This window comes from Natator depressus, chromosome 6 (genome assembly GCF_965152275.1).
Source record: "Natator depressus isolate rNatDep1 chromosome 6, rNatDep2.hap1, whole genome shotgun sequence".
In the NCBI taxonomy this organism is placed as follows: Eukaryota; Metazoa; Chordata; order Testudines; family Cheloniidae; genus Natator; species Natator depressus.
Genome location: NC_134239.1, coordinates 105402673 through 105416486, shown reverse-complemented (window position 1 = coordinate 105416486; position 13814 = coordinate 105402673). Strand labels below are relative to the sequence as shown.

Sequence of the window (13814 nt, the reverse complement as noted above, 5' to 3'; positions counted from 1 at the left end):
ATTCAAATATAACACTTCTACTGCATTTCTATTGCAAAACCATGCTTTGAAGCGTCCCTACCCTCTGTTTGTCAGAAACTAGAAATGGGCAACAGGGAATGGATCACTTGATGATTACCTGTTCCGTTTGTACCCTCTGAAGCACCTGGCATTGGCCACTGTCAGAAGACAGGATACAGGGCTAGATGAACCATTGATCTGACCCATTATAGCAGTTCTTACGTTCTTCATCCACTAATTCTATAATTTTATCAAAACAAGCAACAAACTTGGTCTGGCAAGATTTGCTCTTTATAAAGTCATGTTACTATAATGTTTAATATTTTTCACTGTTTATTATTTTCAGTGGACACAGATTAGATTTAAAGGATGGTAGTTTACATCAAACAGAATTTAAGGCTCAGCCTTGGCCAGATATAGAAGACGTATGCTTCAAATTGAATTTAGGGACCATTAACTCCCTCAAATAACCAGAATCACCCCAGAATCATCATAATTGTCCCTTCTGACCTAAATATCTATGAATCATCACACACCAGTCTACTTACACAGTTAGTACCAATTCAATAAATATGTCTCATACAGATACACATGATCAATCTTAAGAGATTAGGTGGGTTTCTTAGATAAAGTAGATCTAGTCATGTCTATATGAAAAGAAATACAAATGATTTCCAACACTACAGCAAAGTAACAGCTGAAAAAATTAGTAAATGCTCTAATTCTGTTGCCCAGCAAATTTCAGAAAAAACAAAGCTGAACTTCTGCTATACAGTTGGAACATTTAGTTTTCTAAACACAGTGTTAGGACTCCACAGTAGATAGGAATTTTAAAATGTCCGCTATAAAATGTTTGTGATTAAAATAAAAACAGTCTTGTATGGAACAAAGTGAATTAAAGTTTTGACTACTTACCCACACCCTTATGTGCATCAATACTAGTATATTCAATTGTACCATCATGACATCTTTTGGGGTCTTCTTTATATTTTTTATGCACTCCTTCTGGACAGTATCGATATGCAAGGCCATAATCAACCAAGTACACCTATTAAATCCCACATACCATGCAAAGATCAAAGGACTATTCATACAGAAGAATTCATATAAAAATAAATACGAGTGACTCAGAACTTCTTCAGAACAAAAAGTCTAAAAGGTCAGCTCTTTGGATTAAAAAGTTCATTTATTCATTCTTAGACATAAGAAAATTTTGAAAACTGCAACAAGTTTTCAGTCACTTAATGCACAATGAAAAATGACAACCAGTTTTAGAAACATTTACTGCTGATCTAGTGGTAGTGCCAAGTAAAATGTTCAATTCTTATCTAGGAGCAGACTGGATTACAATGGTCTATCAGACAACAGCAAAAGAGGCTCACAGTATTGATATCAGAGATTAGAATAAATTTACCATACTGTATTTCTTGAGTATTCATGTAAAGCTAGTGTTGTTGTCCTATTACCACAAAAGGAGTACTGCAAAAGAATAGATGCCAGGTAGTACTCTTCATTATCCCCCGGTTACTTCTAAATATACTCGCAATAGTTAATCTACTTTGTAAGGTAAACTATTTGGACAGGGAATCTATAGAATTATGGAAATGAAATGCACATTTTCCAAACACTAAAGGGTTTAAAAAAATTAGAAAACTAAATATATTTCTGTAAATCAATTGATTTGAACAATCAACATGTGAAGAGACCAAATTTTCCAAGTAACAGAACACTTGTATTTGATGGATCCTTGAACAAAGGAAATAAAAAAAGTGACAAAGCAGACAGGCAAACATAATTTACTGGTGTACTATATAATTTTAAGCTTCCACCCCCAAATAGCTATTTGAAATTCATTTTGTATCACAAGCACTCCTCCTGAATATTATTTAGGGCAGAAAGCCAACTTGATAAACTGCCAGGAAATTGCATCAAAAATGTAGAATATTAAATATAAATGTCAAGCAGAAATATCACTGTATTCATTCTTAAAAATAAAAGACTTCTGCTAATGTTCACAGGTTCAAAGCACCTCAGTTTGTTGTCAAAGAGGATTAAAATAGGAGAAATGAAGCAGAGATATCACAAAATACCTGATTAAGATTCTTGTAGCTCAGGAGAAGGTTTGAGGCCTTGATGTCTCCATGCACATATTCATGCTCATGGATATATTCCAGAATATCAAGCTAACAAAACACAATATACAGGAGTATCAGCGTAGTACTCAACTCCAGCCAGCAGAGGACCACTATTCAGCATAAACTGCCTTTTAGCAAAAGGTTACATTTTAAAAAGGTTTCAGGAATTACTATTACTTACTATTCTCAAGCTTAATTTTAAGACAGTTTTGTGTTCAAACTGCTTTGCATTCTCTTCATAAATTTTCTGAAGATCTCTCCCAAATCGGTCCATTACCATAAACCTATAGCTGAAATTCAAATCAGGGGGGGGAAAAAGGTTACTGAACTAAAATGCGTACAGTATTTTAACCATGTATTTTATCCCATTGCACTAATTACTGAATTCAAGCATGTTTATTTTTAGAATAAAAATCAGTTATGCAGGCAAACAAATATTTATGAACACTAGAATTTTTTGTACTGTACTTCAACCCTATTATTTGTTTTGTTTGCTTTATATCACATAAAGCAAACGTCCTCCATCAAAGGTATGTTCCTGAGATCCAGCTAGTTATGCAGTAAAACAAGCGCCCATCTCGGAAAGTACTGTGGTGTTTCATTCACAACAGGAAAGAGCAAGCATTAACTGCTGGTTAAGACCAATATTTTTTTTTCCCCCAATATTTTTTAATTAAGTGGTTACTTTCACAAGTTGGCTGCTTTAAAAGTAATATTACTAAGATTTAAATGAGCATTCTACTTATTGAAATGAAGCTCCCCTGTCAAATATGTTTTAACATTCATCTCTAAGGTCACCAAAGTTTAACTTTAGTATAAAAGCTCATTCCCATAAAAGCTCTGCACATGAATTCTGGAAAGCTCATTTGGATTGAGACAGTTACATTTTGTCATATTGCATTTTCTTCTGCATCCCAACATCACCTGAATTAAAGTTCTTTACATTAGATTATTGGATGATTTAAAGCCCTATTCAGACACTTGAGGCCATATGTATTAATTGCACTATGCATTGACCTAGCCAGGGAAAGTTAGTACTACTTTGCAAGATCTACAAGGTATCTGATTCTACAAGTTTCAGAGTAACAGCCGTGTTAGTCTGTATTCGCAAAAAGAAAAGGAGTACTTGTGACACCTTAAAGACTAACCAATTTATTTGAGCATAAGCTTTCGTGAGCTACAGCTCACTTCATTGGATGCATACTGTGGAAAGTATAGAAGATCTTTTTATACACACAAAGCATGAAAAAATGGGTGTTTACCACTACAAAAGGTTTTCTCTCCCCCCACCCCACTCTCCTGCTGGGGAAAGCTTATCTAAAGCGATCACTCTCCTTGCAATGTGTATGATAATCAAGGTGGGCCATTTCCAGCACGAATCCAGGGTTTAACAAGAACGTCTGAGGAGGGGGCGGGGGGGGTAGGAAAAAACAAGGGGAAATAGGTTACCTTGCATAATGACTTAGCCACTCCCAGTCTCTATTCAAGCCTAAGTTAATTGTATCTAATTTGCAAATGAATTCCAATTCAACAGTCTCTCGCTGGAGTCTGGTTTTGAAGATTTTTGTTGAAATATCGCAACTTTCATGTCTTTAATCGCGTGACCAGAGAGATTGAAGTGTTCTCCGACTGGTTTATGAATGTTATAATTCTTGACATCTGATTTGTGTCCATTTATTCTTTTACGTAGAGACTGTCCAGTTTGACCAATGTACATGGCAGAGGGGCATTGCTGGCACATGATGGCATATATCACATTGGTGGATGTGCAGGTGAACGAGCCTCTGATAGCGTGGCTGATGTTATTAGGCCCTGTGATGGTGTCCCCTGAATAGATATGTGGGCACAGTTGGCAACGGGCTTTGTTGCAAGGATAGGTTCCTGGGTTAGTGGTTCTGTTGTGTGGTATGTGGTTGCTGGTGAGTACTTGCTTCAGGTTGGGGGGCTGTCTGTAGGCAAGGACTGGCCTGTCTCCCAAGATTTGTGAGAGTGTTGGGTCATCCTTCAGGATAGGTTGTAGATCCTTAATAATGCGTTGGAGGGGTTTTAGTTGGGGGCTGAAGGTGATGGCTAGTGGCGTTCTGTTATTTTCTTTGTTAGGCCTGTCCTGTAGTAGGTGACTTCTGGGAACTCTTCTGGCTCTATCAATCTGTTTCTTCACTTCCGCAGGTGGGTATTGTAGTTGTAAGAATGCTTGATAGAGATCTTGTAGGTGTTTGTCTCTGTCTGAGGGGTTGGAGCAAACGCGGTTGTATGCCCCTCTGCCATGTACATTGGTCAAACTGGACAGTCTCTACGTAAAAGAATAAATGGACACAAATCAGATGTCAAGAATTATAACATTCATAAACCAGTCGGAGAACACTTCAATCTCTCTGGTCACGCGATTACAGACATGAAAGTTGCGATATTTCAACAAAAAAAACTTCAAAACCAGACTCCAGCGAGAGACTGTTGAATTGGAATTCATTTGCAAATTGGATACAATTAACTTAGGCTTGAATAGAGACTGGGAGTGGCTAAGTCATTATGCAAGGTAACCTATTTCCCCTTGTTTTTTCCTACCCCCACCCCCGCCCCCTCCTCAGACGTTCTTGTTAAACCCTGGATTCATGCTGGAAATGGCCCACCTTGGTTATCATACACATTGTAAGGAGAGTGATCGCTTTAGATAAGCTTTTACCAGCAGGAGAGTGGGGTGGGGGGAGAGAAAACCTTTTGTAGTGGTAAACACCCATTTTTTCATGCTTTGTGTGTATAAAAAGATCTTCTATACTTTCCACAGTATGCATCCAATGAAGTGAGCTGTAGCTCACGAAAGCTTATGCTCAAATAAATTGGTACTCCTTTTCTTTTTGATTCTACAAGTTCCACGCTTAGCAAGGATCTCTTCCTCTACCACCTTTCCCTGCTGATGTCATATAGCCTGCTGGAGTAACCATTACTGTTTTGCCAAAGAGTTAGCCATCCCCATCCCACCTCCATTAGCTCTCAGCTAGGTCCCCATTTGTAATTCCAAACTTTCCAAGACTAAGCTTTCGCTGAAGGGAAGATCACAGATGGAAATTTTTTTTTTGCGCTGGACGGGGGGGGGGGGGGGTTCTGTCCCTGATCACCATTTCTTGGGTGAGGGGGGGTAGATCAATGTATAAGCTGTCCCTTTCTTGTCCATTCATCACAACTGGCATGGATATAGAAGTGGAAAGATAGTCTTCTGCTTGATGGGCCTCCTCTTTTCTCCTTATTTGAGAGGCTTTGTTCTGTAAGCCACATAGAACTGCAATGGCCACATAACCCCTTTAAGATTGCTTCCTGGTTGAGCTCTCCCACCTTTTCTTCCAATTCTAATACTGGGATGCTAGGAAGGACAGTCAGAGATACAGCAGTTGCTTAGTATATCCCATATCATTATTTCTATGGACTTGATTTGACACCTGTGACTCCACTTTTGGGAAAGGGTATACTTTCGGGCAGCTATATTAAATACCCTATGGGTACTGCAGCAGCTGGAAATAGCCAGGACACAAAAATCACCCAAGCTATTGCTCCTTCCCACATCCAGAACACCCCCAAAGCTCTGGTGTGGGGGAAAGGGAGGGCATACAGAACTGATTCTGTGCTATTACAGACCGGCCATAAATGCATGTAAAGTCAGTATATCTCTGAGCTAATGGATTTCTCAATCTCACACGAAACTGTATAAAAACCTAGCCTTGAACTTTTGAAATAAAATAAGGATTGGACTGTCTATACCAGCTCTCAGATTAAATAAAAAGACTCTCTCCCAAGAGTAAACAAACTGAAGTTAAGGCGGCAAAGTATAGTAAAAAAGTGCATTTCCTTCTTTATACATGTGAATTAAAAGACTAATTCTGCACTTATGTTCAGGAGAATTAAAACAAAAATTCAGCTCATAATGGTCAAGGATTTATGAATTAAGAGCTGGACTCTGAGATGGATATAAAAGAAGTAGTGGTTGTGGGTGAAATATTAATTAATGTCTTAAACAAGATGTATTTTACCTGTTTCCATTTTTTTGATGCAAGCCAGAGCCCCAGTACTTCGGTACACCTAGGTACTTCAGTTTATGGGAACTAGTCCATTTCTGAACTAAAAATATAAATAAAAACAAGGTTTTGAGTTTGTACTGCAGGAGTCTTGTGGAAAAGATTACTTATAAATCATTTAAAATTTATGCATGAAAGATCTGATCATTATCTGATAGTGAGAAACCATGAACCAAGTATACCAGACAACAAGTAGGCTCTTCTATCTATGGCTAAATCTGGTAATGAAATATATCCTAACATGAACAGTTATTTGATAAAGGAGATCCAACTGTAATGAATCCTGATACTAATACTACTGATGGAAAACTACATACCAAAAATGTAACTGCAAGACTACATTTTAACACAGCAGATTCAGTTTTTTTCCAAATAATGCCTCAACTATATTTAATTTATTTCAAATTACTAATTTTTCTTCTAATCTCATTAAAATCTTGTTTGGCTTTAAACACTAAGAAAATCCTATTTGTTCCGGTGACATTACAGGCTGAGCCCTCAAAGGTTTATGACCTTAGGTGTGAGAAAGGACAAGAGCAATGGTTCTACTTCAGTGACTCTTATTTATAAACAATTAGCTTCAGTAACTATCCATTTAGAAAAAAAAAATTGTGTCATTGTAAAAAGAAACTTATGATTAAGGAATACAATTAAGAAATGTAAATGAACATAAGAAGGTCATTTTTAAAAAATTGATCTAAACAGACTTGATGAGCCAACCAACACATTTAACGTTAAAGGCTACCACTTAGCCTTTATTTTATTAAAAACTCAACAAATTATTATTTATAGGGAAACATGGTCTTTTAGTTCATTTTGATAGACTGCTTACTTTGCTCTGGTTTAGCAGCTCGCATGTAGAACTTTAATTCAGTAAAGAGAGGTCCATTCTGGCTGGGTTCCTTTAAAACAGTAATTTAAAATTAGTTAGCTTTAGCTGCCATTTTTTAGCTATCAAGAAGTATAGATCTTAAAATCCATATAAGCTTATATACACCCACATAACAAGCATATCACTCTTTACCACCCAACTCTGGACAGTTTAATACTTCAAAAAGAATTCATTCCCTCTGTACTAAAAATGGCTTTAAGTCCAGAGACTGTTTAGAAAGTACTTAATGTTAGGAGTATCAGGAAAGTATCCCTCCACCACAGCCAATACCGATTAAAGAATAAGTTAACAGAAAATATGATGAACTGTTTACAGCAGTGCTTTAGCAGGCATTATTAAATACACTTCTGTCATCATATTTAGGTTCTCTGAATTAAGGGTATTGTATGATGAACCCCAACGTTACAACAGATTGTCCTCTTAATAAAAATCTCAACTCTTGAAATGGTTGGACTGAAAAGTATACAGAACTGATCTCTAAATATTTTTGCTTAGAGTATATCCCCCTTAGAAGTCTTGAAGCCCTGGGTTATTACAATTGTATGTCCTTACAAGATAACGCCTGTTAGTATTAGCTCTTCCTATTGAATAAGATATTTAGGGTATGTCCACCCTGCCATCAGGAGGTGTGACAGCAACACATGTAAGCCTACCCAAACTAGCTCACAAAAACAGCAGTGTAGCCATGGTGGCACAGACAGCGGCACAAGCTAGCCACCCAAGTACAATCCCATCCAGGATCCTGGGAATAAACTTGGGTGGCTAGCCCATGCTGCTGCAACTACACTGCAATTTTTAACAAGCTAGCTCAAACACACGTAGCTCAGGTATGCCTACATGTAATGTGTTTTACCCTTAAATTATGATACTTCAGAAAGTCATCTAGTCTAGCCCCCTGCACTGAGGCAGGACCAAGCAGACCTAGACCACCTGGGATGGGTATTTGTTCAACCTGTTCTTAAAACCTCCAATATTGGGGATTCCACAGCATCCCTTGGAAGCCTATTCCAGATCTTAACTAACCTTATAGTTTGAAAATTTTTCTTAATATCTAATCCAAATCTAACTTACTGCAAATTATGCCCATTACTTCTTGTCCTTTCTTCAGCAGACATGGAGAGCAATTGATCAGAGTCCTCTTTATAATAGCCCTTACTATATTTGAAGACTGTTACTGGGTCCCCAATCCCAATCGTCTTTTCTCAAGACTAAATATGCTTAGATTTTTTTTTTTTAAATAACCTTTCCTCATAGGTCAGGTTTTCTAAACCTTTTATTATTTTTGTTGCTCTCCTCCAGACTCTCTCCAACTGCCTATATCTTTCTGAAAGTCTGGCACCCAGAATTGGAGACAATACTCCAACTGAAGCCTCACCCAGTGCCAAGTACTGCATGATAATTACCTCCCACTCTTACACACAACACTCTTGTTAATACACGCCAGATTATATTAGGCTTTTTCACATTGACAACTCATTCCATTTGTGATCTACTATAACCCCCAGATCCTTCTCAGCAGTACAACTATCCAGCAAGTTATTCCCCATCTTGTAGTTGTACATTCGACTTTTCCTTCCTAAATGTAGTATTTTGTCCTTATCTTTATTGAACTTTACCTTGTTGAATTCAGATCAATTCTCCAATTCATCAGTGTCATTTTAAATTCTAATCCTGTCCTCCAAAGTGCTTGCAGCCCCTCCCAGTTTGGTGTCATCCACAGATTTTTAAGCACACTCTCCATTCCATTATCCAAGTCATTAATGAAAATACTGACTAGTACTCAACCCAAGATGGACCCTTATGGGTCCCCACTAGATACGCCTTTAGATGCTTTCAAAAGGATTAATAATTTATTCCGGTATCTATTCAAGTACTGAAGTTAGGCTGATTGGTCTACAATTTCCCAGGTCCTCTTTGTTTCCCCTTTTTAAAGACAGATACTATGTTTGCTCTTCTCCAGTCCTCCAGGACCTCACCCATCTTCCATGAGTGCTTCAAGATAATTGCTAACAATTTTGAGATTGCTTCTGTTAGCTCCTTAAGTACCCTAGGATGAATTTCATCAGACCCTTAATTTGCAACTATTTATTGATTTAGAGCTCTGTTAAGATCGTCATTATGTGAAGAATGGGACAAGAGTAGTCCTGTTCCCAAGTCCTAATACTCCTGCACTTTCAGGGTTTCTCAAATGATCCTTAACTCAGTTCCTCCAGTAGTACTGCCTTGGTTTACAGTAGAGCCAAAGCAATAGTGCTATGGGTAGCTTTTCAAGTACTGATATCCAGGCTAGCAGGCGACTGTGGAACTTTTAAAGAGCAATGACAGCTGGGCCAAGTAATCTACTACTGAGAACTTTTGCACTCATCCAGTCTTCTTTATATCACGCTCATTATAACCAACAGAATAGTGACATGCAAATTTGCTGTAGAAAAAGAGTGGTGATTGGTTGAGTTACCTAGGATATCGCAGCAGCCCCAGTCACCTGAGCTGCTGACCTGACCACATATTTGCCTATATAATCATAACTATTAAATAGAATAATTAAGCTTAATTATAACAATTTCTTCAAATATAGCCTATGTACAAGATTTCAATTAACTGCAACTATATAGGAAGCTTGAAGAGAGTCTTATTCTGTTACTAAGATCATTTGGAACAAAAAAGGCTGACTGATGCTAAATTCTTTAAAAGCACACATTTTAAAGTTCATTTTAACCCAAACTAACAGATTTACCTATAAGTTCTCAGAAAATATATTCTGTACAGAGTAAGTGCCATGAATTTGGTAAGCATACACTGTGTTTTTTCATAACAGAGGTTGATTCATGCTTTAAGTGTAAAGCAGAACTCAGCCTTAACTATGGAGCTGCGTCCATAATAAAAGTTAATTCTAAACAAGTAGTCTCCAATCTTTTTACGCACAAGATCACTTTTTTAATTTAAGTGCAACCCAGGATCTACCCCGAAGCCCTGCCCCGCTCACTCCATCCTCCCACTGTCGCCCGCTCTCCCCCACCTTCTCTCACTTTCATCGGGCTGTGGCCGAGGGTTTCAGAGTGTGGGAGAGGGCTCTGGGCTGAGCCTGGGGCAGGGGTGCAGGAGGGGGTAAGGGGTGCAAACTCTGGGAGGGAGTTTGGGTGCACGAGGGAGCGCCAGGCTGGGGCAGTGTGTTGGGGTGCAAGAGGGGGCTCGGGGCTGGGGCAGAGTATTGGGGTGCAGAAGGGGGTGTGCGGTGCGGGCTCTGGGAGGGAGTTTGGGTGCAGGAGCGGGCTCTGGGCTGGGGCAGAGTGTTGGGGTGCAGGAGGGAGTACAGGGTGCTAACTCCAGTAGGGGGCTGAGGCATGGGACAGGGTTCAGGGTGCAGAAGGGGCTATGGGGTGCTGGCTCCGGGAGGCGACTCAGGGCTGGAGTGTGGGCTCCCACCAGGCAGCACTTACCTCGGGCCGTGCTTGCAGGCAGTGGAGCTACTTGCAAGCAGCTCCCTGCCTGCCCCGGCCCCACGCCGCTCCCAAAAGCGACCAGCATGCCCCTATGGCCCCGGGAAGGGGCAGGGAAGTGGCTCTGCACACTGCTCCTGCCTGCAAGCACTGTCCCCACTGCTCCCATTGGCCGCAGTTCCCCATTCCCAGCCAATGGGAGCTGCAGGGCGGTGCTTGCAGGCAGCAGCAGTGTGCAGAGACACACATCTCCCTCCACCCCCAGGGCCGCAGGGGCATGCTGGCCGCTTCTGGGAGTGGCGTGGGGCAGGGAGTCTGCTTTAGCCCCACTAAAGTGCCGCCGGATCACAATCGACTGTCAGAGGCTCCAGGATCAACTACTTGATCGTGATCTACTGGTTGATGACCAGTGTTCTAAACACAGATGAAAGCACATGATGTTGTACTATAATAACGATGTTCAATACCACAGTGATTGGCACCTTATAAAATACTTAGATTTCAAACCTGATGTACTCTAGAAGTTCATGCCCAAGCTTTAAGAAACTGAAACTAAAATGTGACTAGAGGAAATACCACTCTCCTCCATTACACTATATATGTCAAAACTCAAGACATATCTGCCACTCTTTTCTTTCATTAATTCTTAAAATATTGTTAAAATTGTCCCATCTAGAAAAGATAAGAAATGTCATTAAATAAACTTTGCACCCACATTTGCCCAGAGGCATCTGAAAGTTCATACATTAAGAAGCATTTCTTCATTCGGAAAAAATTGTGAAAAACTTTACAATTATTCATTTTATACTGATTAGATACCAAAACCATAAGAACTCTATGCCAGAAGACTAAGCCAATTTCTATCCTGCTTTAATAGTCTAACAATTTGAAGAACATTGCTGGATGAACAAACATTTTGTTTAACTATTGAACATTAATAATCCTTCACCTATTAACCTCTTTATCTCTGCTGTGAGTTAACTTGGCTCTCAGGGCATCAAAAACAGACCCTTATTAGAAGCTGCATCCAGTTGAGAGGGGAAGCAACAAGTCATGGGTCATTCACGTAGGTGTAACAAATATCTGTTGAAGAGGAAGTCAAAATGCATGGACTGGGAGAGCAGAAAGAAGAGCACTAACTGCTTAACAAGTAGAGAAAAAAACAGCAGTACAAAAACTGGCATGCAAAGCACTTCATACTGGTGCAAAGACTTCCTGAATACATTGACAGGAATAAAAGATGAATTAACTTTCAGGGAGCTTAGCAATAGAGGTACTACAAAATGCAGTAAAAAGGCAATTCCATTATTACAGAACGACAAAAATCTGTTACAATACCTTCTATTTCTTATGTAAAATGTCACTTCGCAGCAAATGATCATTTCCAACAACAGGCTCACCACCAATTGTCAAAAAAACAAGTATATTTTATAGTTCATATGATGTGACACTGTCAGTTTCCAAAGTGATACACTGAGCAGAGCAGACTGTTTTATTCTAAATTAATTGGATCTTTAAACTGGAATAAAAATCTACTATAACATTTATATTTTTCACAGAGGACCAACTATTAGTGCAGTAGATTTCACTGCTGCTGAACAAATGAGCAGATAGAGGAAAAAGCATGATATAAACCTTCATGCTTCAGAGCTAGGCTCAGGAACAAAAGTCCATACTAATAAGTTATTGCAAAATTTTCCACTAAAAGGTCATGCACCTTTCTCTGAAGCATCTGGTCCTGGCCATTGCCATGGACAAGATATTTTACCAAATGGGCCACTGGTCTGATCTAGTATGTCCATTACTATGTTCCCAATTTCTCAAGTAGTTCCTGGAGCTACTTTTCAAAGTCAGTACCCAAATTAGGGGCCACATTCAAAGTAATCAAATGTAACCTACATATCAACAAGGTTGGGAAAAGAACATGTTAAACTGGAAAAAATTTAAAATGCAATACATATTACAAAGTCTGGCCAATAGTTGCATGAATTTATTATCATTAACTAATATATAGCCTATTTTCTCTAGTGCAAGCAATTAAAACAAATGTAATTAAATGTATACTTTTTCTTTTACCGTCCCATCGCTAGGTAAAAAACTAAGTGGCAACAATTTTCTGATTCAACAAAGCTTAGATGTACACTTAAACTTCAGTATTTAAACCAAGGTGTTTTGTTGTTACATGCTCATACTAGGCTCAGTTCTCCTATGTCTGAGTTTCATCGTGGCATAGGGCAGGGACCCATAAGGGAGTCAGTTAAAGCTCTGATTCAGCATCAGTTTTGCCCTAACATTAGTCGGTGCAGTCATGGGGCTACTCTAATTTACACCCACCATAAAATTCCTAAAGGACTTTACACTAGTGGATAATTGGTGTAGAAAAGCTGTGCTCTGCCATTTCCCTGGCCTTCACCCAGTCTATTCCTGCCACCAGGAGGAGGAAGAGGCTAACTGGCACAGGAACTGCCTATATCAGTCTTACATCAGAAGGAAGTTCTCCAGTAGCCATTTACAGACATTTAATCCAGTTTGTGCTGCCTGAGTGGTGTAAAGTAACAACTGTGCTGCATGATCTGGGTCACTGCATCAACTACCAACTTTATGCTGGTGACTCTCTGATCTGCCTTTCCACTTCTGATCTGTCACCTTTCATCTAGACTCACGTCTCAGCCTCTCTTGATGTCTTGCCATTAACTTAAATTTAACATGGCCAAAACTAAATTTCTGATCTTCCCTCTGTAATACTCATTTCTCCCTCCTTTCTGTCACTTTTAATAACACCATCATTCTCAGTGTCATTCAGAACCATAACCTCCAGGTCATTTTCAATTCCTTCTCATCAACTGCCCCATACACCCAGGCTGTGTTCAGATCTTATCACTCCTTCCTATCCAATATTTTCAATTCCAACTTTTCTGTCCAGACAGCCAAAACTCTAGTTCAAATTCTAACATCTCTTGTCTTGTTACAGAAACCTAGCCTTCTCTAGTCTCCCTACAGCACAAATGTGGTTGTTTCTCTTTTCCTCTCTTCATATATCGCTGTGTGTGTTTGGCATGTAAACTGTTTGGGACAAGGATCGTGTCTTACATGTTTGTACAGTACCTAGCAAAATGGGGTCTTGAGCCACATTGGGGCTTTTAGGTATTACCACAATTATTATTTAATGTACATTAATGAAGCTCGCACTATATGTCTATTAATTCTAGCTGAGGGGATGTTCAATGTTATACATGCTATACGAGAGAAGTTATTTGATATCTTGAAATAAATAGATTCAAAT

At 39.1% G+C, this 13814-nt stretch overlaps 1 protein-coding gene across 4 annotated transcripts in view; it reads right to left on the bottom strand.

The window, feature by feature from the left end:
• The window catches only part of VRK1 (VRK serine/threonine kinase 1), a 59040-nt gene that overhangs the window by 35766 nt on the left and 9460 nt on the right, over nt 1-13814 (bottom strand). For all 4 annotated transcript variants that reach the window (XM_074956192.1, XM_074956195.1, XM_074956194.1 and 1 more), the window contains exons 4-8: nt 7035-7104; nt 6158-6245; nt 2317-2425; nt 2091-2183; nt 916-1048 (exon numbers count right to left, since the gene is read on the bottom strand). In XM_074956192.1, coding sequence (XP_074812293.1) covers nt 916-1048; nt 2091-2183; nt 2317-2425; nt 6158-6245; nt 7035-7104 — 493 coding nt within the window. The remainder of the gene's footprint in view (nt 1-915; nt 1049-2090; nt 2184-2316; nt 2426-6157; nt 6246-7034; nt 7105-13814) is intronic.